This window comes from Argopecten irradians, chromosome 9 (assembly GCF_041381155.1).
Source record: "Argopecten irradians isolate NY chromosome 9, Ai_NY, whole genome shotgun sequence".
Classification (NCBI taxonomy): domain Eukaryota; kingdom Metazoa; phylum Mollusca; class Bivalvia; order Pectinida; family Pectinidae; genus Argopecten; species Argopecten irradians.
The window spans coordinates 8,495,001-8,522,579 of NC_091142.1; the positions used below are offsets into that span (position 1 = coordinate 8,495,001).

The 27,579-nt window shown below is 35.7% G+C and overlaps 1 protein-coding gene across 4 annotated transcripts in view; it reads right to left on the reverse strand.

Moving 5' to 3' along the window:
- Positions 1–451: 451 nt before the first annotated feature.
- The window catches only part of LOC138331320 (serine-rich adhesin for platelets-like), a 34,407-nt gene continuing 7,279 nt past the window's right edge, over positions 452–27,579 (reverse strand). For 2 of the 4 annotated variants that reach the window (XM_069278854.1, XM_069278857.1), the window contains exons 2-8: positions 15,076–18,211; positions 11,322–11,643; positions 10,398–10,480; positions 7,265–9,643; positions 6,206–6,363; positions 5,493–5,699; positions 452–4,553 (exon numbers count right to left, since the gene is read on the reverse strand). In XM_069278854.1, the coding sequence (XP_069134955.1) occupies positions 4,512–4,553; positions 5,493–5,699; positions 6,206–6,363; positions 7,265–9,643; positions 10,398–10,480; positions 11,322–11,643; positions 15,076–18,157 (6,273 nt within the window). In that variant the 5' untranslated portion in view covers positions 18,158–18,211 and the 3' untranslated portion in view covers positions 452–4,511. Of the gene's footprint in view, positions 4,554–5,492; positions 5,700–6,205; positions 6,364–7,264; positions 9,644–10,397; positions 10,481–11,321; positions 11,644–15,075; positions 18,212–20,448; positions 20,930–25,576; positions 25,956–27,579 lie in introns of those variants that run through there. The other 2 variants (XM_069278855.1, XM_069278853.1) reach the window with 2 other exon arrangements.

Here is a 27,579-nt window from a genome sequence, read left to right on the forward strand (position 1 = left end):
AATGGATCCAGTCTGCTGAGGTCGACCACATGTTTTGTTTATGAAAAATTGCTGACATTTTCTCTTGGTTTCACAACTCTCGTTTTACTTCGAGATTGTCGCGACGATGTTCGCAACTTTATAAAAAGTGGTAAAACTAGAAAGTTTAAAACTCAGACAGACAGAGAAAATATGTATAACACTTTAACAGTTTTCACTATGACAAAAAGAGTGAAAGTTATAGACCATACAACTTTAAAGTGCTCAACGGAGAAAAGAGTCAAACACTGATCGTGTATTCTTCTTGTTTAGATTTGTTCTATGTTTGTTCAAGGAAGAATTGAGTCGAAAACTGATCCTGTGTTCTTTTGTGATTTACCGTGTTCAATGGAGCTAAAAGTTTAATACTGATCGTGTCTTTTGTTTAGATATACATGTACTGTGTTCCAGAGTGTTTGAGGTCGAATACATGTTGTTGTTGTTTTTTTTTTTTTTTTTTTTTTTTTTTTTTTTTTTTTTTTTTTTTTTTTTTTTTTATTTTATTTTCTATATTCAAGGGAGGAAAGTTGAATACTGATTTTGTATTCTTTTGTTTGGATTTCTGAGTTCAATGGAGAAAAATGTCGACTACTGATTGTGCATTCCTTTGGCGAAAATGGTTTAGCTTTTTAGTAACATTAGCTTCCACTCAACGAATCCACAGAATTATATTCTTTCTTTTTAAAGTGTTATATGGTTGTTTCCAAAACTGAACAAGACGTAGTTTTTATAGTAAACTGATTTCTTTTTATTTAGTTTTATATCAGTTTATCTGGTTTAAGTATAACAAAGTACAAATGGTAGTTAAAAAAACGGTTACACGGCTATAAAGACAATATCGATGATTAATTTGATTATAGCAAGCCATAATATACATATATCATAAATAACAAACCTCCACGTAATTATATAGTCATTTCTAGTTTCTTGAATCACAAATTGAAAAATCCTATATTAAGAAATGGGATATAAAGAGTACGTGTCAGTACTTGTTGGTAGTTGATAAGTCTGTCTTACAAAGATTTTTGTATGTCATGTTATAGCCATCAAAACACAAATCCAATATCTGACGCCATTTTGTTAAAAGAATGGCACCTTTACTATTTTTATCGTACATCCACAAACATTGCAACACTTTCAAACCGAGAAAAATGCTTTGTTATAAGTAAGAGATTTTCTAATATTATTATATAATATTTATTTATTTACTATTTTTAATTATCTATCGACATTTGCATATAATATATTTCGATGAAACATATTCCAATACAAACAAATAGAAGATAATTTTCAGAATTAAATAATGTATGTAAATAAGATAGCATATGCACAATAGTCTTCGTAGTCAGGAACAGCTGAACTGCTGATAATAAAATGCTATCAATTGTCAAGTACAATCCCAACACCTGGCCGCGGACATTATCTACGTACACCTGATTAGGACAAATCTTATACATGTAAAGATAGTCTCAAACCTTGGCAATACCTTATATATGCACATATCGTCATAAACCTCGGCAAAACCTTACACGTGTATAGATTGGCTCAAACCTAAGCGAAATTTTGTACATGTATAGATAGTCCCACACATTGGTAAAATATTATTCATATACAGATTGTCCCAAACCTTGGCAAACTTTTATACATGTACAGATAGTCCCAAACCTTGGCAAACTTTTATACATGTACAGATAGTCCCAAACCTTGGCAAAATCTTATACATGTACAGATAGTCCCAAACCTTGGCAAAATCTTATACATGTACAGATAGTCCCAAACCTTGGCAAAATCTTATACATGTACAGATAGTCCCAAACCTTGGCAAAATCTTATACATGAATAGATAGTCCCAAACCTTGGCAAAACCCTACACAATTAGAGAGTATTTTGTTTGGCTACAGATTTCAGGATGATTCGAGTTTTGACAGTTTTTCAATGGCATAGAGAGATGCTTCATCTAAACACAACTGGCAATAGTGATCAACCCACTTAGCATTTACCTGCTAATATTTTGGAGCTTGCATTGGTGTCATTACGAGCATCTGATTCTTAGTTTGATACACGTATTTTTCTAATTTGATAAATGAATTTTTCAGTCAAGGGTTACATAGCCCGCGCTCGTATGGAAGCTATGATATTAAGATTTTTCTTCTTGAATGACAATGCTCAATGTTGTACTTAGTACATTACCTCAAATCGTAACATTTCAATTTTTAACGAATATTGGTGATATGTTGATTTAAAAAGAAAGATGCTATCGAGCTTATGAGCTCTAATATCACCTGAACACCAACAAGAATACAATCCAATGGTTGTTTGAATTCTCAGGATAACCTACCGAAATGCGAGATGGAGCTATCGCACATCCCTTCTTCGTACATTTGCATGTGGTGATCAGAATGTCTACCGTGTTTCAGTATACCTACGTCAGGATTAACTTGAATATATGTTTATATTATGAAGTTATAGCGCAAAAATCTGAGTGTACTGTAACTTAACTGCGAATTGCATTGTTTTATGATTAGAGTATATTTAGATTTTTGTGTTATATCTTCATAACATAAAATATATTCAAATAAATTCTTATAATTTAATATTTTTACTATGATTCCACTTTAATTAGTGGACTCTTTTCTCTAACAAATTATTACGCTGCCGCATCAACCAATCAAATGCGACGTTGTAAAAGGCGATGTCATTTTTATGTTATGGTCTGATAATATGATTTTTAAGCCAATTAGAATACCTGTTACAAGGAAGATAATAAACATTTAACACTGTTAGCTAGCATGAACACAATGATAAGATAATGCCCAAAATACATCAGATACACATATACCATTTATATCTAAATGCACACACATACACACACACACTCAACACCCCAACACACACGTACGAAGTCAAGCACACACGTATGCATATATGCACACATATGCAAATCTAATAAGTAATCTATAATTTATTCCGTTGTCATGGTTTCCATACCATTGTTTTAAATAAGTTAATGAATGAAATGATAAAATAAAAGAATGTTAAATATGAAAAGGACTTTGTTCATCCTAATGACGTTGTACTTGTGGAATACGCTATTATAGACAGGCACTACTATAAAATATTAAAACATCAATAATACTCTGTTTTACAGATTTTAAGATAAACACTTCTTACAAAATCAAAGGCACGTCACAAAATTGAGCTTCAAAAAACAGCAAAATATTTAAATAGGACATGTATATATATATATATTTGTGTCAGTGTGTAAAATAGTTAGTTGTTAATTAGGCACTTATCACAAATACATAACAAAAAACTCCCTATTCCAGTCACACATCTGTTTCCTAATTAAAGAATATTTACAAATTGACATAGCAAATTTGATACTAGTACAAAATAAAAATAAATGATATATGTAACAACAAAAATGTCTTTTTTTTCAAAATGGAAAATGATTTGACTAAATATTGATTAGTTGGCCAGAGACTAACTATTGTGTATACAATTCCACTGTCATTTCTGTGTTTAAGATTTTCTGTATTTTTTTATACTAATACACAATCTAGTTGCGTTTGTCTTTTTCATAGGTAGTTGACCTCGTTGTAAGACTGAGGACTTTAAATGAGCACTCAAAGGTTCCAAAGTCTGAATCTCTTATCGGTGGTTTTTCGTTGCTGTACACCGCTGCACCATGAATGTCTGTAGATGATATAGTTGTTATGTTATAAACATAATGAAAATCATCGCTCAAGCAATAAAAATGCGCTTTGTAAAACCATGCATTATTTCCCAACAACATGTACAAATGTCAATGATGCATGGCTAATGTCTACATTGTATATATAAATTACTATGTAAGTCGGTAATTCAAACATCAATAGCACTGGTTTGTCACAGTTCCCTATACATGGGAAGCACTTTCAAAGCTGCCGAAGTCGATCATGTAACACAAGGCTATATCATATAACAATGGAAATATCCTAATTACGTAACAATGTAAAAATTAAATAGAAATCGTAAATTCATAAATAAACCAGAGGTGGTATTTTACAACAAAACACTTCATGTTTCGGTGAAAGTAAGCATTGGTATTGGACCAGAGAATAAAATGGCTATTAGTCCATATGCAGATGGACGAATAGTCTTACACAGCGGGACGATTAGTCTTATACATGGGACGAATAGTCTTCTACAGCGGGGGAATAGTTTTATACGGCGAGACGATTCGTATTATATAGCAGGACGAAGTGTCTCATACGGAGGAACGAAAAGTCTAATACAGAGGGGTGATTAATTAGTGCAATATAGAGGTTGTGTATCACTCAAAATTCATTATAAATAGTCTATCGACTTTAAGCAGATATGCGATTGGTACTTAACAGAAATGAATGTTAACTCCTCATTTTCAAACTTTCTTTGTAATGATAATGTGCTTTACTCTTTTTAAACCCTAGAATTGTTTAGATGTGTTTTTTCTCTGTTTTCTTGGTCCTTGGTCAGGATTTGCATTCGTGTGAATGTGAAACCCAGTGGTTTAGCTGGAAAAAATAAACAAAAATATCATTATTAATAAAATAAAATAAAACTGAGATATAGCAACAGAGCTGATAGGTGACTTTATGATTAATTTTATCGCCTACTTAAATATAATTTATATGAAATACAGACATGTATATTGAAAATGCTATTATTCATTTAGCAGCAAATTATATCTAGAGGTTACTTTCACTATAATATCAAACCATGGACCCAGTCTCAAAAACAGTCCTTGGATTTGAGAAATTCCTTAACACTAAAGTCACCGCAGGAAAGTATTTCAGAACTGGAACTGGGAACAGAACTATGTCATAGCAACAAAGAAGTCTCTGAATGCAACAACAGATGAAACAGACAGTATTTATAAATCAAATTTAACAACGGTATTTTTGTATGGCTTTTGAAGGCGAGAAGTCTCTACTAATCTGTGATTGTTCGATTTTTCCTTCAGTTTTACTATGACAATATCCAGCATGCGGTGGATGTAACGATAGTGATAGTAACTCCTAGAACATTGAGAATGGTAGAAGTGAAACTGTATCAAAGTGTACTTTAAGCTGTTTTAGAAAATCATTTGGAAATCGGTTTTTTTCTTTAAATACAACTGCAATTAAGACATTTCAGCTGGATGTAAAACTCGCGCAGAATTTATGAAAAGTTGACAGAATTTAGAAGTTGTGACCGGATCTGAAATGTTGACAGAATTTATAAATTGCGACCGGAAGTGAAAAGTTAACAGAATTTAGAAGTTGTAATAGGAAGTGAAAAGTTAACAGAATTTAGAAGTTGTTACCGAAAGTGGAAAGTTGACAGAATTTAGAAGTTGTTACCGGAAGTGAAAAGTTGACAGAATATAGAAGTTGTAACCGGAAGTGAACAGTTGACAAAATTAGGACGTTGTAACCGGAAGTTAAACGTTGACAGAATTTAGATATTCGTACCTGACATGTCTGACTACAGTACCAGACTTGTTTACAGCTGGAACACAGGAACATGGCGGACTTTCCACACACTTTACAGTTACCGTTGATCTGTTGGAGATGTGGAGGGTTGTCCCGCTGTATGACAACATTCGGGGCGTACGTGACGGGGATGTCATAGCGCGTGCCTTGCTGCTGAACGGTCGTCGTAGACATTCGATTGTAATTCTGTTAACAATTATCAATATACAAAAAACACTTAAAAACGAATTGTAGTTATAATAACTATAGTTAATAATCTGAGCTAACTTGAATATTTTAATGTTATGGGGATAAAAATCTGAGTGTCCAGTAAATTAACCACGAAGCGGTTTATGATGAGAGTATGCTTAATTTTTATGTTTTATGGACAAAACATAAAAAACTATATTCATATCAACCCTTACAGTTCAATCTACAATAGATAATTTCTTCAAAATTCCAAATTCATTTTGGGACTTCTATGAAATCATTAGGCCGTCATCTCAGCCAATCAGAAAGGATGTTACAAATGATGACGCCATTTTTTTTCCATTATGAGCTGATAAATGAGAGATTTAGCCAATAGAATGCTTTCTTCAAGGAAAATTACATTTAAAACCATAGACAGATGATCTGTAACATGAACGTCATTGGTCGACAATAATGAATATATTTAGTGGTAACCTATCGTTTAACATTAACTGGTTATTTACCATTATTTTGCCGGTATTCGTGTTAAGCAATGCCTCGTGTACACTTGTCGGCATCCGGGACACCACCTCGGCTCCAGCAGCTGACTGCCTTTGATGTTGTTGCTGTAGTGACGTATCGCGACTAGGATGGTCTAGTCGAGTATTTATGTGCTTGGGACCTACAAGGGCGATCAACATATAAGGTTCATTTTGGAAAACTTATATCTAGCGTTGAACGTTATCTTTAAAGATATTAGACATGCTCTGGTTTTCCACTATTCTCATTGGATAATACATAGATACGCGAGGTCCGATATATAGCATATCGACTCAGTGTAACATCCGCTTCGATCGTTTATTTATGTCATTATTTCAAGTACATTTATAAATCCTGACAAACCTGCAGTGTTTTATACAGGCCTGTGAAGGCTTTGTCAACGCTCGCTTGAAAACAATACCAAATCACCAGGTCCGTCTTTAATTTTTAAACGGACAACTATGTCCAACCAGTGGAAGCATATAATCGGAAATGGCCCTAATTTAAAAACACCGAGTCAACATCCTTTTGTGAACTTCATTGCCCTACGTTGAGTTCTTCAGGGTGGCGTTCTATTGCCATTGTTTTTCTTGTGATTTTTAATCGAAACACTTTTCATGACTGGATATTTTGCAAAACAAGCTACGATTTTAGATGTTGTGAAACAACTGTGAATATTGTACAATTGTACAGATTTAAATGTTGTGTTACGACTGTGAATACTTTACAAAGGATACATGAACTTAGATGTTGTGTACGATTGAACGCAATGAACTCCATATCTATAACGCCTTTAATTTTGTTTACACATCAGTGCCATTAGTGCAGACATATTACTTAACTCAACATGATGATGAGCATAATTCATAAAACACAATGAACATGTATTAGCATGTATCACTACTCTTGGTTGCGTCTATTTACAAACTTTATGGGTTATGAAAATGCAATGACTGTCAATGTTTACAAAACAATTACATTTGTTGTCATTGAATAGAACAAAACAATTAATATCGTAATACAATAAAAACAACTGTACATACCTGTAGCGACTGGGTATCTATTGTTAGCGGCAGAAGTCAGTTGTATCGGGACTTGTCCGCGTGAATTTGCCTGTTGGATAGCAATAGGGAAGCGATTGTCGCTACTACTGTCGCTTGGCTTTGGGACAATTGAACGTTGGTCCGAGGTACCAGTCACATTGGGGTATACAACAGTCCCCGCGGTGGTTGCCAGGGGAACTGTTCGTGCTCCTACGAGTACACGTTGTGTATGATCGCCCTTGTCTGACTGTGGTACAGTTTGTGTGGTCAGTGGAGGCCGCTGAAGCACGAGCAAAGAATTCTGGGTACTAGCTAAATAAGACTGCGCAGTTGAAACTAAACCATTGTTTGAACTTTGGCTTGCGACATTAACTGGAACTCGAAGTCTATTGGCTAATTGTGTCTGTATTACTGGGTTCACATTTTGACCCACATAAGGTGTCATAAAACGAGCCTGTCCTGTTGACGATGTCATGTGAAGGGGAATCTGGCCCTGACTAGAGCTAGCCATGGCGCCATGTGTGACTTGGGACTGGATATGTTGCTGCTGAGATTTGTTTTGCTGAACTACGACATTCTCTTGTGACTGCGATTGATGTGTTTGTTGATGTTGTCGTGTTTGATTTTTTAAAGTCTGGTTTTGCAGCTGTTGTTGCTGCTGCTGAATATGGTGCTGCACACGCTCAGTAAACTGTTGTTGCTGTATTCGTTGTTGTTGCTGTTGTTCCTTTTGGAACATACGTTGTTTGTGTTTTTGTTCCCGCTTAATTAACTCACTTTGAATCTGCTGCGGATTACGAATCATTTTTGATATACGGTTACGTGGATGTTGTTGTTGACCAACTCTCATTGCATATTGTTGCTGTTTCCTTTCTGCTTCTTTTATCTTTAATTGTGCATTTTCTTCAATACTTTTAAGAAGTTGTGGATCAATATGGCAGTTGATTGGAGTCACTGATTGGTCTGTATGTGTTTTTGATTTTTGAGTAGCATTTTCAGAATCATCCAACCGTTGTCGTTTTGCCAAAGCTTCATTTAACTCTCGCTGGACAACCATTTCAGTGTCTTGATTCTTATCAGGTATATATGATTGATGGATAGTCTGTGTTTCGAGACTTGCACACGAGGATCCTGCAGAAGTATTCTTAACCGTTTCTTCTACCAATTGTGACAAAGTTTGAGGAGAAGAACTTGGTTGCATTTCTCCACTTTGAACTTTCGAGCGAACATCATCCGACACAAAAACTGCTTTACTATGTTGTTCAGAAACATAAGTCCCCTTTACACTTTGCGGAGAGGGAGACGATCCCGCGTTTGTCGAAACGACGCCCCCTTTTACCATTTTAGAATGAAGATTTCGGTTTAATTTCGTCTTATGTTCCAAAAATGAAGGCAATGGATAAATCAATTGGCCGGCACTCTGGAATGGGGTTTGTCCATGTGCCTGAGGTGGCGCAAATTTCTGTGGTTTATTGGTAGAATATTCAATAGGGGGCTTCGTTAAAGGTTCTTTTCTTTTCATGAAGGGGCCGGTTCCGTCAATATGTGCTGGTTTTTCTACTTTACACATGTCAATTTCGTGACTGAGTTCTACGATATTTTCTCTGACGTTCATATGAGCAGGCGCCGGTGTGCATTTTGCATCAGTCAGGCCTTGCTCCGGAAAATGAGGGGAAGCATATCTGCGTCTGTTACGCAAAGCGTTGTTGATTTTCCCTAGTAATTCGGCCTGATGTTTTGAGTGTTTTCCGTTTTTCATTTGTGATAACGCTGGTGAAAGATTGAGAGTACCTTCGCTTACCGGCTGATTACCCAAATTGCCACCATTTAGATTACGGGATTTTCTCTGGATACCTAACTGTCTTAACAAATTTGCTTTTTCATTCTTTAACTTTATCAAATCCTCCCGTTCTTTCGCCATTCGCGCTTCGCGTTCTTGGATCATTCTATATTCTATTAAATGTTTATACACTTCCTTGTCAAGCGCTTTTGTTTGAGGAGACAACGTGACTTTCTGTGCATGCCTATTGAATACGCTGTTGAACTGACTCTCGGAAGCTCTACTAACGGAAGAGGTTGATGGACCGACGATCGCCTGACTAGAATCAGTCGATGTAGAAGAAACTGAGTTAACTGATGTACATACAGTAACAACGGTAGTCACAGGTGCCGGGCTTGCATTGACCACATTCTCTGGCGTGGCAGGGGACGGCGTACTACATGGTAATTGCACGGTGTTGCCTTGTAAACGTTTATTATTACTTTCGCCCTCGTCAGCTTTATCATCTCCCATATCGCGATGGCACGACTTCTGATGAAGATCATGAGTGGGACTTTTCTGACGAGGATCCTCCTGTGTTGACAGTTCTCTCTGTCGATCTGTACAAAAATAAACATTTACAAGTATAGAAAGCAAGCATCACAAACCACCTGAACTGAAATCAACGATTTGTGATATGTTTGATTAATTCAATTAAATACTGATTGCATTAAAACTCTTAAGAGTCAAATTATTTAACACAAGAGATATATTAAAGTACCTCTACCTTTCCGAAGCAAAATTTAAATGTTTCTTAAAATTATAAATAACATAAGAAAATATATATCGACATAAGATGAAGTAACAGCAAACATATGCAAGATTTCCTGTGTAGTATATGATGACTGTGGAGATTCAGTTCGCTGTTTTGCTGTCTGGCGCAGTAATAGTCAACTATCACGCGATATTTAGGACGACTGCAGGAAACATTAGACGTCCCACGTTATGGAAATTAACATTTTATTTCTTTTCATTTTTTTTTCCAGAAAAATGATGATAAGTGTAGTATTAACGGTAGTTAGTAACTTTTGCGACTTTACAAAATCTTCGATCTTGTTTTACATTCCCATTTTGAAAATTAAAATCGGAAAGGTAGTGGGCTTTTAAAAATATAATCTGCTGCAGATTGAAAGCTGAAAATCGAAACTACATGTTATTATTATATTCAGCTGCAGAAGACTGTGATACAGTCGAAGTATACCATTAGTGATGATATTCTCTGAGTTTAATTGAATTTAAACATGGTCCAAGAAAAAGAGAAAAATGTCTATAGTTGGCACTCGAAATATGAAATTTTGGCTAATATTGTTTTACCTATCGGAGGCTTCATACATAAATCCAGAGGCGTGTATTCGTCTGTCGATTTACTCTCCACATCAGTTTTTGTTTTCTTTTCGCTATAAGAATAAAGATAATGTAAACCTTACCAGGAATAACTGGTAGATACATCACTGTATACAGCGGAAATGAGGATATTGTAATAGCTGTTTTCTTGAAATTTTGGATTTGACTCATACGATCAAGTTCTTTGAAAATATTTATTTTGAGGAGTATATAAGATATGCATTTTAACATTTATTACTGCTATCTGAATCGAAGGTTTATATTTAAAAATCTAAACCGTCAAAATTGAGGGTTTTGTACCCAAGATAAAATGACTATTGTATGCGATCTGGAATCGAGAATGTAGTTTTAAAATCCTAAAGCTTTATGGCTTCAATGTTCAGAAGTACTAGCTCTATTCAAGAAGACTTTTCAAAAATGAAAACACGTGAAGAATAATGAAAGACTCTTCCCTAAAGCTAGAGAGATACCATTGATACTTTACATTTGCTAATATTCGCGGGTTCATTCAAATTCGTGAAATTTCATACCTCGCAAAAATCAAAATCATATTTTTATATATTCCGTCTTTGCATATTACAGAGTTAGCTACCTTGCGGGTAGGTATCGATTGTTACGTCATTATTTTGTGAGCGCAATTCACGTCGTCGTTTTCTCCGAAAAGTATGACGTTAAGCTCGAAAACACATGACGTCACAATCAATACCTACCCGCAAGGGCAGATAACTCTGTAATATGCAAATACAGAATAACAGTCTGTCGGATGAATAACATTTTCAAAGGCTACAAAGGTAATCCACGAAAATAATCCCCCATTAGTAAGCTTCGAACAGTAAACCGCGAAATTTTACACCCGTGAAATCTAATAACTGTACAGTACTTGATATCTCTTACCTGATTTGTGAACTTTCCATTTGACGTTGCGGTACGGGGATGTCGCCCACAGCTGTAGTTGTGGACACCTCCGTGTCCACCCCGCTATCAACAGACGTGTCCAGTTTGGGTATCTCATTGAAGCCTGACTCTAATGTTGTACCCTTATCCTGAGTATCGACGATTTCCTCTTTTTTGTACTTATTCTCCAACCAGTTGTGTCGTGGGAACTCTTGGACGAGTCTATCGACGTCATCGACGGTCGTTTTCATCTTCAAGTTTTCCTGTTTCAAGTTCACTCTTCGTCGCTTAGGAGGCAGAATAGTTGGTAGATCATCGTCGTCTGCAATAGAAAAAAAATCTATGAGACACCCCTGCTCAAAATATGAAAATTGTCAATTAACGACTGCTTTTGGTTCCTACGATGTTAACTAAGCTACAATGTTAAGCCATTGCATTGTAACGACTATGATGCTGTCACCATGATAAAACATTTTGTTATCTCCCCTTTGCTGTAGGCACTGATTGGTACGTCATCATTTTTAGTGTTTTTTGAAAATATGACATTACACTAAAAAATGCATGTCTTAACAAATCAGTATTCTGCGGCAAGAGTGCAGTAAGTTAAAGATAAGAGACGTACAAAGCAGAAAAAAGATAAGTGACTTATTACGTAACAGGATAAAGACAAGACCCTTATACAAAACGACCAAGTCACTTATAGATACGACAAAGATAAATAACTTAGATAACGCGATAAAGATAGTCACTTAAATAACGGGAAAAAGATAAGTCACTTATACAACGGGACATAGATAAGTCACTTAAACAACGGGACAAAGATAAGTCACTTATACAACGGGACATAGATAAGTCACTTAAACAACGGGACAAAGATAAGTCACTTATAAAACGGGACAAAAATAAGTAACTTAGATAACGGGATAAAGATAAGTCACTTAAATAATGGGAAAAAGATAAGTCACTTATACAACGGGACATAGATAAGTCACTTAAACGACGGGACAAAGATAAGTCACTTATACAACGGGACATAGATAAGTCACTTAAACAACGGGACAAAGATAAGTCACTTATAAAACGGGACAAAAATAAGTCACTTATACAACGGGACAAAGACAAGAACCTTATAAGACAGTATATACTTAAATAATTTTTTAACATTGAACAGTCTATCTTTTCATTATTGTTAACAATTAATTTTTATTGCTATTATTCATGATACACTTCATTATATAGCTACGAATAGAACGCTTTAATATGTCGGCTGCGCTCAGTATTTACGAGTAGAATTTATAACGAACAATCTGGCACAAGTGGAAAGCATTGTTCTTCCGGATGTAATATAAGTGGCTAGACCGAAAGGAATACGGAATTGGCCACTTACACGTTTACTTCCTTCACTCTGTGTTGTTCTCGAATGAAATAATTTGTAATGACCCGCTAATCCAATAATTTGATATAATCAAACTAAATAGTAAATACTCATATTTAGCTTATTATTTACTGGTGTATTGACTTCGTGACTTAAGGGTAGAGGTGTGGTTAGTCAAAACAAACAGGAGGGCGTGGTCAGTAAACATAAACGGGGAAAAGACGTGGTCAGTCACAACAAACAAGGAGCGCGGTCAGTCAATATAAACATGGAGGCGTGGTCAGTCAACATAAACAAGGAGGCGTGGTCAGTCAATATAAACAGGGAGGAAGCGTGGTCAGTCAAAGCAAATACAGAGGCGTGGTCAGTCAACATAAACAGGAAGGAAGCGTAGTCAATCAAAACAAACAAGGAGGCGTGGTCAGTCAACATAAACAAGGAGGCGTGGTCAGTCAATATACACAGGGAGAGGCGCGGTCAATCAATATCAACAGGGAGGAAGCGTGGTCTGTCAAAACAAACAAGGAGGCGTTGTCAGTCAACATAAACATGGAGAAGGCGTGGTCAGTCAATATAAGCAGGGAAGAGTCGTGGTCAGTCAAAACCAACAAGAAGGCTGTCAGTCAGTGGTCAATATAAACAGGAGGGTGGTAGTCAAATAAACAGGAGGTGTGGTCAGTCAATATAAACATGGAGGTGTGGTCAGTCAATAAAAACAGGGTGGTCAGTCAAAAACAGGAGGTGTGGTCAGTCAAAAAAGGGGTTCAACATAAACATGGAGGTGTGGTCAGTCAATATAAACATGGAGGTGTGGTCAGTCAACATAAACAGGAGGGTGGTCAGTCAAATAAACAGGAGGTGGTGGTCAGTCAATATAAAAGGAGGCGTGGTCAGTCAATATAAACATGGAGGGTGTGGTCAGTCAATATAAAACAAGGGGTGTGGTCAGTCAAATAAACAGGAGTGTGGTCAGTCAAATAAACAGGAGGCGTGGTCAGTCAATATAAACATGGAGGTGTGGTCAGTCAACATAAACATGGAGGTGTGGGTCAGTCAATATAAACATGGAGGTGTGGTCAGTCAATCAAAAAACATGGAAGTGTGTCAGTGTGGTCAGTCAACAATAAACATGGAGTGTGTCAGTCAACATAAACATTGAAGTGTGGTCGGTCAATATAAACATGGAGGTGTGGTCATTCAATATAAACATGGAGCAAAAATGTGTGGTCAGTCAATATAAAGATGGAAGTGTGGTCAGTTAATATAAACATGGAGGTGTGGTCAGTCAATATAAACATGGAGGTGTGGTCAGTCAATATAAACATGGAGGTGTGGTCAGTCAATATAAACATGGAGTGTGGTCAGTCAACATAAACATGGAAGTGTGGTCAGTCAATATAAACAAAGAAGTGTGGTCAGTCAATATAAACATGGAGGTGTGGTCAGTCAATATAAACATGGAAGTGTGGTCAGTCAATATAAACATGGAGGTGTGGTCAGTCAATATAAACATGGAAGTGTGGTCAGTCAATATAAACTAGGAGGTGTGGTCAGTCATTATAAACATGGAGGTGTGGTCAGTCAATATAAACATGGAGGTGTGGTCAGTCAATATAAACATGAAGATGTTGTCAGTCAATATAAACAAGGACGCGTGGTCAGTCAATATAAACATGGAGGTGTGGTCAGTCAATATAAACATGGAAGTGTGGTCAGTCAATATAAACATGGAAGTGTGGTCAGTCAATATAAACATGGAGGTGTGGTCAGTCAATATAAACATGGAGGTGTGGTCAGTCAATATAAACATGGAGGTGTGGTCAGTCAATATAAACATGGAGGTGTGGTCAGTCAATATAAACATGGAGGTGTGGTCAGTCAACATAAACATTGAAGTGTGGTCAGTCAATATAAACATGGAGGTGTGGTCAGTCAATATAAACATGGAAGTGTGGTCAGTCAATATAAACATGGAGGTGTGGTCAGTCAATATAAACATGGAGGTGTGGTCAGTCAACACAGATATGGAAGTGTGAAGCTCACAAACAGTTAGACATGAACTGCCTAACAGTGGACTTGAACAACACAAACAACAAGTCATAGAGCCACCAAGTAGGGACGATGTTGACCCATACAAACATGGGAAAAAAATGTCGGACGTATAAACAGTGATGCTACACAAACAGTGACTGATGAACAACGCAATGCAAAGGAAATGGTCATTCAAATAAGAGGATATGAACTTTCTAGTCAGGAAAACGTTGATCGCTCTAGTGTATATCACATTTACTTTTATAGTTTAAAAATATATTGTATAGCTATTCCACAATATATAATGCATATATTTAAATCTAGTATTTAGCCTGCATTTTCACTTACCGTTAGGCTGTTTGTCCTCGTCCCCTTCTATTATTTTCTTGATGTCAGGAAAGTTGAACCCTGCATCCTTTTTCCCTCGTTTCTTTCTCTTATTTATCACTGTTAAGCGAGATTTTGAGGCTGAAATTCTTCGTTTTCGTTGGACCTCCCTTCCGCTCAAAGTTCGCTTGGATCTGCCTTGGTTTCGGTTGCCATGAGTTGTAGAAACATTTTTCTTCGAGTGATCGATGCAGTCCAAGGGGTGTGAATCTTTCATTTTTTTCCTAGGTGATCTGGATATCGTAAGAGTAAGTTTTTCTTCTTTTGATTCAGTTATCGGGCTTTCCTTGGATACATTGTTTGTTTTCCTGTTATATTTACGTTTCTTTCTTACACCAGCTACTTGGAGGTCATTTGATTTGATAGTTTTGTCTGATGATATTGAGTTGGAGATTTTAGCTTTGGGTTTTCCACGTGTTTTCCTCTTACCAGCAACTGGTGGAGGAACGTCAGATGCCGATAACAATAATGGCGCTTGTGTTTGATCACTTTCTTTTTCTTCTTTTTCAGAAACATCTGTCTCTATGCAATCGGGAAGAATATCCTGGGGGATATCACTGCATGCTGTATCCGTACTTTCATCAGCTTCCGTATTTGCAGCGTTCACTTCCTTTTCGTCGTTCCGCAGATCTTCTTCTTCATCCTGTGGGATGTCAATTTTCAGCGGATGATGATCTTCGTCATCTGAATATCTAACCGTAGCATCACTAGCGTCACTATCGTAATTCACCTCGCTCTTACCTGCTCCTTCAGTGGCTGAAGATTTATCCTCCTCTGGTGTGTTATTTGAAGTCACAAGTACCGCCACTACGTTTCTTGCATCTGATTGCGTCACAGTCGGGTAAGAAATCGCATTTGTATCCTTACTGCAATCCATAGCAGATCCTTCCGTTGAATCTGTTATGGATTCGATATGCTCCTCTATCCCAATGAAATCAAAATTTTCGACAACGTATGTTTCAGCTCCTAAATTTTCTACATTTGACGGCACGGAATCTTCAAGATTTGCGGACTCCACGTTGGACAAGACCAGGGATTCTTGAACGATAACTGACTTATTGTCTTTCACATCCTCTGAATTTGTAGTCGGTTCCTTTGTAACCTGAATCGAACTTTGAACGGATGAACAATCAGTTGAGATCAAATCGAGTTCTAGCGATAGTGACATTTTTTCCTCTTCCGGTTCTGTCTCCATGGTTTTATCACAACCCGTATCAACAGTGGTTGTATCAACCGTCTCACAATTTGTATCGTCTGCTTCCTGTTCCCTAAAAACCTCTATTTTATCTAATTTATCATCTGATTCGGGTAAAACATCAGATATTTCAGATCGAGTTGTTTCAGGAGTGCTTTCATACTCATAAGCCAAGTTGTCAATCAAGTGATTCTCCTTACACATTTCAATGGCATATGCTTGTTTTTCATCGTTTGATAAATCTATTGTTTCTTTCTCCGCACACAACTCAGCTTCTGACAACGATTCTTTCGTTTCGACCATTACAACTGTGAGTGAATTGTCATCAGAAACCGTTTCTATTTTAGTACCAGTTTCTTCATTCGTATCATTATCCACGCTTTCGTCCATAGTGTCTTTGTCGTTTTGGGCTGGTTGTAATTCAAACGATGAATCATGGGAATCCAAATCCACATAGTTGATTGGCTGCAGTATCGGCGGTGGTAGCTGTGAAGAATCTTCATTATATGAAGGTGCTTCTGAAACACTTATCAAAGATGGCGATTCATTCGGAATTTGAGGTGGGGTCGGTGAAACACTTTGATTATCAGCGGATTCAAGAACGAACGATTCAGTCTGTGTTTCTGTTGACTGCTGCGTAACGGGGCCAGGTATTTTGACAGATTTCAATTTTGATTTGAGTTTTGAAATATTAAACTGTAAAACGGTGGTAATTTTTGCCTTTTTCAGTGAATCTTCCACAGACGGTGTAGGAGAGACTATTTCATTTGTACATTGAACGGATTCATTTACTGACACGTTTGATGATATTGAATGAGTGCTGCCTGTGTCAACTGACGAGACAACAGTCTCGCTGTTATTGATTGTGGCTGTGCATGATACGGGTGGGGCAGTAATGGACGATAAGGAGGAAGCGCATGAGTGAGGACTTTCACTTTCTGAGGATGGCGACTCGAGTTTCTTTACCTTCACTTGAAGCTGTTTATTAAACATATCTGGGTACATTTTCTGTAACGCAACTTCTATTTTATCTGAAGAAAGCGGTAGTTCACTAAGACTTATTCTAGTTCGACTTAATTTAGAAATGTGGTCAAAACTATTCGTTGTTGAATCAAGTTCACTTTCTATTTCATTCACATTATCTTTCCATTTGGAATAATTTTCAAGTAGTAGCTTGTCTGTTTCACATTGAAGACTAGCAGAGTTTTCCTTCATGGACATCGAATCTTCCAGTCCATCCGCTGCTCGCGAATAGACTTGTTCGATATTTCTTGGAACACTTGGATTTACTTTAATAATATCGCTTTCCTCGATGTTTGTGGCTCTTAGCGTATGAGTCGTTGATTCAGAGTCATTCTGTTGATTTGGAATTACACATTTGGTTTTAAGAGCATCGCTATTACGTCCTCCGAGGTTCGACCTACTAGCGTTTGCACGCCCCCTGCCTCTAGTGTGATGTTCTCTAGGTCGGCCGACTGGCCTTCCCCTGCCTCTGGTGAGTGGCCGTGGGGAAGGAAACGGTCTAGAGTGATGTCCCCTTCGTGAAAAGGGACCTCTGCTTAAAGGGTAACCATATGCGTTACTCGACCCTCGCCTACCTTGCATTTCTGTCTCTGGAAGGGATTTTACGGGCCGTATTTTTAATTTAGGAATCGGTGGTTTGTCTGAATGGTTCCATCCAGAAGCTTTTCCAACGTCGTACGATGATGAAGAAGAAATCCAGTAAATGTTATTATCACATTGTTCATATGGAAATTGTCGGGCATACTGTAGATTAGGGGCAGCATTATACCTATTGGAGTAATCCCATGTTACGAGATTGGGTTGTGGCGTTTCCATTCCATGCATGGTGACGTCTTGATTCCGATGGTACGGCGCGCCGTAGAATGGCTCCGGGAGTTCCTGTGGTGGATCAAACAAAAGCACACAATTAATAAAATATGAGACGAAGGTCAAGATAAACATTTACAATCCAGTTATTATAAAAACCAGTACTGATTCAAAACTCTATACTAACTCGTCTGTCCCAATATCCAATATATTGACACAATAAAATAGGGAAACGTTACCCGGTATTATTGGTCACGGATCGCTACAGCGCTCCAATGGTAACGCAATGTAAAAAAAAAACTACCAGGATGCACTTTTGAATATTTTTGAATTGCCATACGTCACTTACAAATTGGTTTTTGTTAAACTACATATAGTCGGTTTTACAGATGTATTTTACAATACACAGCAATTGTATTGATTACGATCGACAATATGACTGTCATTAGGAATCAAAGAGCATGCCACACGATATTGATCCCATTTAGGAAACATGTGCGCGGGCTGACAAGCGATAAATAATCTCACATGACAGTTGAACTATATATAATAACCCCAGGTTAGGCCATGGGTTAGAGAGAGTTTCAAGATGTCGGATAACAACACAAAACAATTTAAAAAGAAACTTTCTTCAAATTCATGAAATTCTTCTTTTCTTAAAACTTAATTTAAATCAATAAATGAGCCACAAATTTGACATGTAGTACATTTAACTTAAAAAAACATTATAAATTTGATGGTTATAGAAACTAAAATGAGTGCCCAGCAAAAACAGACGATTAACCTAAGCGGTAGCTATGTTTATTAAACCCCGAACGCGAATCGCGAGATTTTTGTTCCCTTTATTCGACTTTGCGGCAACAAAACCAGTTGCTGCCATGCTTCTTAAAGGTCAATGAGTGCAGATGTGATAGTCAGACAAGTTCAAGTGCTTGTCATTGACATTACGGCATAGGTATTTCCATTACGACATACTTATTGTCATTACGGCTTACAAATTGGATTTACAACTTTGTTTTTTACAGTAGAGCTTTGGTGTTTACATCAGAGATTCGTCGTTTACAATGGAGCTTGGGAGTTTACATTAGAACTTCAGTATTGTCATCTTACTTTTTTGCTATCTAAAACAGTTAATACCAATATTGATATTGTCACATAGCAATTACCATACCATTTGATATCTCACTAAGAGATCTTGGAATTGAATTGCTAATTGGACATAAATATATTTATAGGGTCACTTGCCCGACCTGGCGTAATTAACTTAAGTTGTTATAGGCCCCGATCCCACCGCTGTCACCTTTATACAACAACAAAGACTGGTCATAACGTAAGAAAATGATCAATATCACAAGCAACCAAAGTCATAATAAACTTAAAACCAAAAATATCAAGAAATAAATCTCCTCAAAACAAGTTGTTTACGGAATATGTACCCTTTGTTGGTGTTCACTGGTGTGTAAACCCCATTTTTGTCATATATTACATCATGATACGGGTAAATTAAAATTATTTTATTATTTTTTACAGACTTTTCGTCATGTTATTTAAAACATTATTGAGATACATACGGTCGGTGTAAGGGGTTTAGAGTAATGACTGATCCGGATTTTGTGGGAACAAATGTTTATTTCCGGTACTTAACAGAAACAAGAGTTCCATGATGACGTTGTTATTTCATTCGATCGGTTTCCTAAATTCCAGCTAGATCAAATTTGTTTGTAAGTGTCTTTGATCATACACTAGTATCAAGCTGCATGATATTTAAAAAACTTCAGTCATTTTAATTTGATATGAAAATAAGTTTAGCATAAATATCGGGTACACAAGGGGCACACATTTAGCGATCAAAATATATCTAGGGGACTTAACTCTACATATGTATAATTTTCTATCACACTTCGCGTGATTGGCAAAATTATGGGGAAAGTGGTATGACTTTATCTACGTCGATGTGTTCCGTATTTCCATATTATAGTTATCTGTCCTTGGGGGTAGGTATTGATTGTGACGTCATGCGTTTGGGAGCGTAACGTCATTCATAAAAAACGACATGTCTTTCGCTCACAAAATAATGACGTTATATTCGACATCTACCCGCAAGGGAGCTAACTCTGTAATATGCAAAGACGGAATTCCTAAAAAATGGTAATAAATCACTGAAAATAAGTGTATATAACAAGCAAATAGACAACTGGAATGTAAATATTTTGATCTAAGAGAAGATCTGTCATTCATGACTATCAATTGTAAACTAGTTGATCACTATGTTTTTTGTCAATTGAATATCCAATTGGCATTACACTTACCTGAATCCCAGGGAGCTCATAGCCCCGTACACAGTCTAATGGAATCCCGGGGGTATCGTAGCCCCTTGTCCAGTCTACTTGGACACCCGGGGTGTTATAGCCCCGTGCATAGTGTGCCATGGATACCGTATTTACAACCAAGCAAATGAAGTTTACATCATATGCACATAACTCCGATGTAGTATGAACGGTTATACTAATTCATAAGCGATTTGTATGCACTACAAGTAAAACCAATGCCCTGTTTGTATCGGATGGTCATCTAAAGTCCAGGATCATTGCTGTCGTCTGTCATGAGACAAGCGTTGGCCCGCACCACTGATAACGTTTACACGTTGTACATTGCATCAGTATTTAGGCCAGGCCAGCAAAGTCCACTGTTTTCCCTGATAAGGCGGAAACACTTGACTGTTTAATACCGCTACGTTTCCTCATGTTGAATGATAGAAAACGTGAGTCCACATCACTAGCTAAAACCTTGTTATAAAACTTAAAGAGAGCTGTACAAACATCTGCTAACATATATATTTATAGCGTTAGTAATGCATACGTGGCACTCTGGCGAAGTGAAAGTACAACCCGATTGACATGCAGTCAATCCCTAGTATCATTTGTCGCTCTTACCAAATCCACATAGTTTAGATACGAATATTCGTAGATAATAGCAATCTTAAGAATGTGTTTTAAAAAGCGTACGAGTATGGGTTTCTAAAGGAGTGCAGCATAACACTTAGCTATGCATTAATTTGAATATTTTTTTATGTTATGGACACAAAATTATGTGTGTATTATAAATAGACCACGAAGCGGTTTATGATCAGATTTCATAATGTTTATACCAATGAAAATGCTTGTTACGAACAAGTTTCGTTATGATTACCGTGCAAATGAATTCCTTAGAAACGAAGCTGTTTTTTGTGGACTTGTAGTAATTGCATAGGTGAGTTTCAATGAGTGTAAATGAAATTGCCACTCTTTGATTTTCCATAAAAAAGTTGAGCGAATTAGAACGTTGCGCGTTCGTCTCAGTAAGGACGGCTTTGGGTGTTGCTCTCTGGTCGAGACACACCAAACCACCATGCATTCTAAAATTATTAGTTTCTGCTCCTGCTTTGCGCTCGGAACATTATAGGTTCAGTTGCTTCCCCAATATCACTTTAATTTCATATCTCTACAAAGTATTGAGCTCTCCTAGTGGCCTTTATATACTGTCGCATACGTGACATATTTTTCAGGGATTTATGATACATATTCGTACAAAATAACTTTTAAAATTCTGCAAATTAAAAATAAATGGTCTTTAGTGACGAATTTGTTTCTTTTTGCAAATCATTTCACGTACAATGTACATGTGACACTTGGCGGTCATGTATATGCATATATTTACATGTTTTGACTACATAGCAACTGCTTACAGAGCATTCTAATTAAAATTAGACTTGTAATACCGCTCCATATGGATGCTCTACGTTACTCTCCATTTACAAGAATTAAAAGTATAATTTCAATAATATTGCAAACAGGATATCCCAAATATTCCCAATGTTTCTTGAAATTATATTATCCAATAAGTATTACAAATTATTATTGAAATATGTTTAAATATTCAAATTAGAGGTGTTTTTTTAATATAAACTATTTTTTCAACATCGGATATGTATATATCCTATTTTACCACTAACACTTGTCCTAAGTGTCCATTAGAAGACTGAACACATCTTATCAAGAATTAGAACAAATAAACATCCACTTCAAACTGTTAAAGAGTTGCAAAATAAGGGTTTCCAGCAGGAATATGTAAGTTGATAATGTCATAATTTTGCCCATGCTTAACTAGGTCACTGTTACTTTATTCAGTTGCCAATCAATTTTCTACACCAAAATTTACAAACCTATGCTTACAAGGCAGAAAGTGATAGTTCACTATACTGTAAAACTCAATTGTAATGTTCACCCTTCTCACTACTAAAATTACTATGAGCTCAGGTTTGGTTTTTGAATTTATTTGGTTTTATAATTTTAACAACCAGGGTCATTTATGGACTGCCAGGTTTATTGGTGGAGGAAAGTTGGTGATACCACTTTGCTACCGCGGTCCCATGAGCCCTATGAGCCTAGACAAATCATATAGTTAAATGACATACAATACATTGTACTCAGAAAGTAGCTGACTCATTTTGCTGTCATTTCTGTACAGATTTTACTATCTGCTCAGTACGATTAGCATCTACTCGTGGTAGCTTCTTCGGATCAAGACTATTCTGTTTTGCATATTACAGAGTTATCTGCCTTTATAGACAAGTATTGACGTCATGTGTTTGCGAGCGTAGCAATATAATACATCCCCCCCAAAAAAAACCAAAAAACAAAAAAAAAAACGATGCGAGTTTCGCTTACAAAATAATGACGTCACAATGGATACCTAAAACCGCAAGGCAGGTAATTCTGTAACATCCAAAGTCGGAATTGGTCCTTCTTGCTGACTGCCAACATATATCAACATCATTCATATAGTTTCAATTCTAGGTGCTTAGTAATCATCTGCTTATTGAATATAAAAAATAAGTAATTTAAACAACATTTGACTATCTAAACGACTGTTTATACATGTTTATGGTAGTTTATTTGGCAGTTGCACACTCCAATTTTAACAATGGTAAAGAATGCGGAATCGCGTGTTTTAACAGAAGTCAACCCAAGACAACTATGTGAGAATAGATTATTGAAATTTTCCGACAGAAACAACCCATTGTGTAATGAATACTTCCGTTGTTCAATAATTATTCTGATAGTATCTTAAACGGACACCTGTTTGTACTGGCTTCTAGTATTATAAATATCAATGTAATTTAAATCATTATTTATGTTTTTTCTCCCTTCCCTTGTTAGGCCTGAATACATGACGTTACTGTTATCAGCGAGCTTATTCAGATAATCTTTGACAATACAGGCAAAACAACCGGTAGAAACCCGTCAGAAAACTTGTTAATACAAGAAATACAACCGGTAAATACCCGTCATAACATTTGTAAATACAAGAAAAAAGCGATAAATACCCGTCATAATATTTCTAAATCCAAGAAAAACAACCGGTAAAAAGAATGCAATAACCGGTTGATCATGCCATACCACCGGTTAGGACAAGCAATCGGTACCATATATTTTTTTTATTTTGAATGCTACGCGGACCAAAACACCAAGGGAAAAGCATGGTAACAAATACATAAAGCAAGTTATTGCGCAACGAAATGCAACAGCTTGTGGATGGCGAAAAGAGGGTTCCAACCAAATAAATTTAACTATATGTGGTTGGATTCGGAAACATTATGTGTCTATAGATATAAATAGGTAGCTGAACATAGAGATATAGTACAAAGCTGGTAACAGCTGTGTACCTGAGTAAGGTTAGTTTAACTTCATTTTAAAAACATAATTATTATCTTTGACATCGACAGCTGGTTAAAGTAGCATACTTATCTATTTGTACTCTGTTTAAGGTATTTTCTCATTTTTTTGTAATCACCGACAACTTGATCTCCAGTCAGACATAGATACATATACATCTATCAGTGTCCCTGCTAGTATGATGTTTAAAAATGGTCATGACTAAGGAAAACATCACATGTCGTGGGTTCATTTTCAGGATATAATTGTCATTTTTTGATGTAATTATCATTCATTGATGTAATTATTGAAATATGAAACTGAAAATATCAATAACTATATAATCATTTTGTCACATAGAATACAGAAAACTGTTATTATTTTGTCAGAATGATAAAAACTAACTATTATTATCATTATTACAAATATCTAATTATTTTGTCACAAGCAATGTTGATAACTATATTATTATTTTGTCACACGAATCTTGATAAATATATAATTATTTGTCACACGCAATGTTGATAACTATATAACTATTTCATTATTTTGTCACACAAATGTTGATAACTATATAATTATTTGTCACACGCAATGTTGATAACTATTTCATTATTTTGTCACACAAATGTTGATAACTATATAATTATTTGTCACACGCAATGTTGATAACTATTTCATTATTTTGTCACACAAATGTTGATAACTATATAATTATTTGTCACACGCAATGTTGATAACTATTTCATTATTTTGTCACACAAATGTTGATAACTATATAATTATTTGTCACACGCAATGTTGATAACTATTTCATTATTTTGTCACACAAATGTTGATAACTATATAATTATTTGTCACACGCAATTTTGATAACTATATCATTATTTTGTCACACAAATGTTGATAATTATTATAACTTTGTCACATGATATTAAATAACTTTACCATTATTTATTGCACAGAGAATATAGATAACTCTTATTATTTGTAACATGAATATTGATAACTGTATTATTAATTAGTCACATGAATGTAGATAACTATAGCATTATTTTGTCACACGAATGAAGATAACTTTATAATTACTTTGTCACACAGAATAAAGATAAATTTTATTATTTCGTCACACGAATGAAGATAACTAGATCATTATTGTCACACAGAATAAAGATAACTTTTATTATTTTGTCACACGAATGTTGATAACTATATTTTGATTTTGTCACATGGAATGTAGATAACTATATTCTCATTAAGTCATTTGGTGATACAATCAAGTATTCCGTCATCAAGTATGAAAGTAAAGATTTACATAAGGATGTAATATGATGCGGGATCAAACTGATAATTGCTTCGTTTCCGATGTAAATGTGAATGTAATTTTCCTCATTCCGGATATATAAATAGTAACAGGGAAGATCGGTTTACTAATGTAATAATGCATAAATACCAAATATACTTACTGATAGGTGGAAACAATGATAAAAATGTTGTTGTTTTTTCAGTGAAAAAAATAATAATAAAAAAAGTTGAAAAAAATGTGTATCATTTATTTTAATGTTTTAAGTATGGACAATTTCTAATTTTAAAGTAAGTACTTTATATGGATATCTATAAGTACGACTTATCTATGTATGTGTAATCAATGCAATATCAAGTGATTCAGTTGAGGAGGTCAAGAGGTCTATATGTTCCTATATAGACCGAAGATCAGGTAAATCATGTTGAACTAATTACTAACCTTAAAACATGTTGGTCCTTCTGTCAATTCCCGTTCACAAATAATAGTGTTTCCTCCTTCAACATTCTAACTGACTCCCAACGAACTACGCAGCATATTTAGTGGAATAGCCGTTACTACAGTGCGAGTATAACAATGAATGGTATCAGTCACATTAGGTATCTGAATAGATCAGTGATACACAGTATATTTGTTATGACTGACAGCCTGTCACTGGCTCACTGACGAGCCATAAATGTTATTCCGAAATCCCGGGTGCATTATAAGTTATTCATAAGTCCACACTGGATGTGTTTGCAGTTGATTGGCTACCGTAGAATATTGATATTTTAAGGCTATACATAATTACTGATCGCGCTCTACTTAGCAAAAATAAATAGAGAATGAAGAAAGACTGATTTAAACACGTGAGGTGTACGGATGCTGAAAGTCTTCACTCATAGGCTACATCTAAAATATTGATAAATGATTCATTTCCGGAATTATCACATGACCGATGCATGTTTTACGACAGGAAGTTATCACTTACAGTTGTCATGGTTACAATATCCAGACTCCGGTGACGCTATAATTGTTTAATTTCATTTGTATCTCATCTCATTTCTTTTGATAAGAAATTTGAGATTCTTTTGCATAGTCTGAAAAAATTGTATGTCGAGTATTATGACGTCATATTCGAAAAAGATTTTTGCGAGAAATTTAAAAGCGGCACAGTCATTGGCCAAAATAAATTACTGGCTTGGATATCAATGCGCCACAAATGACTTAGTTTTGTTGCAAAAATAAAAAAAAATTACAAAAAAATAATCCGTAATTAGTATCTCACTGCATTATTCAAATTAAACCGTAAGGATCATACAGAATATATTTTCAAAGACCACTTGATAAGGAAAATTCTCCCACGTGTACAATTTTTGTTGATGTTTCCACTGTGTAGCTAAAATTTGAAGCTAGATATATTTATCGCGTAAATAGCACCACTGCGAAATGTTTATGATTGCGAATCGCGAAAATATTCGCTTCTGCAGTATTAACTCGAATTTCGGTGAACGATCTATCATCGAACCCGTAGCAAACAAATCGTGTCAATTATTCTGAGTTTACCACCAACATTTACGAATTGAAAAGCTGACAGCGAAATTTTTTTCCCAAAATTGTCTCGAAATATTGCATTTCAAGGACACACATTTTGTTAAGTACAATGTGTGTATCCCACGGTTGATCACGCTACGCTTCACTTAAAGTTATATGTGCCGTAACTGAACGAAAATTTCGACATGTTATTGTTTCTTCATTAATCTATTGAAAACCGTAAGGTTTGATGAATTAAACCGTGAAAATCATTCAAATGGTTCCAGATGTCTGACAAACGTTAGTTGCAACACAGAATTTAAGTACTGTAAAATTGTTGGTTTTTATGCCTTATGTATGTTTATATGGAAACATACCTGCAGAAATCACTTTACAATGACTAATAACATTATAAAAATGCTAAATGAAATTGTAGACCACGATTTGGCTTTATGGTCCGACCGTATGTACTCATTTCACTTCACTATAGATGTTCATGTAATAATTTTTGGCAGTACTGCCAAAAATCATTTTCAGCTCTTATATGTACTCGTAAAATTAAAACCTAAGCATTGAAAATACTGTAATTCTCAAAATTTTGGTAACTTTTGGTAATAAATAACATATCAAAAGCTCATCTTGATTCGTGAGTATGAAAAATACGGCACATATTACTTTAACACAATAAGTGTTGCGTAGCGTAGTGCGATCAACCGCGGGTCTCCGATTATAACACTTTTAGTAGTTCTTCAAATCATTAATGATATTGCAGCAACACTGCTCACGTAAACACTGACATTGACAGAAACATCGAGAACATACGTAACCTTACCATTATCATCAACTGATAATATTGTGCCAAATTAAGGCAGAACGCAGAATTTTAATTTGAACTGTGAAATTGGCTGAGTTAAATTTCAAGTATGATAAAA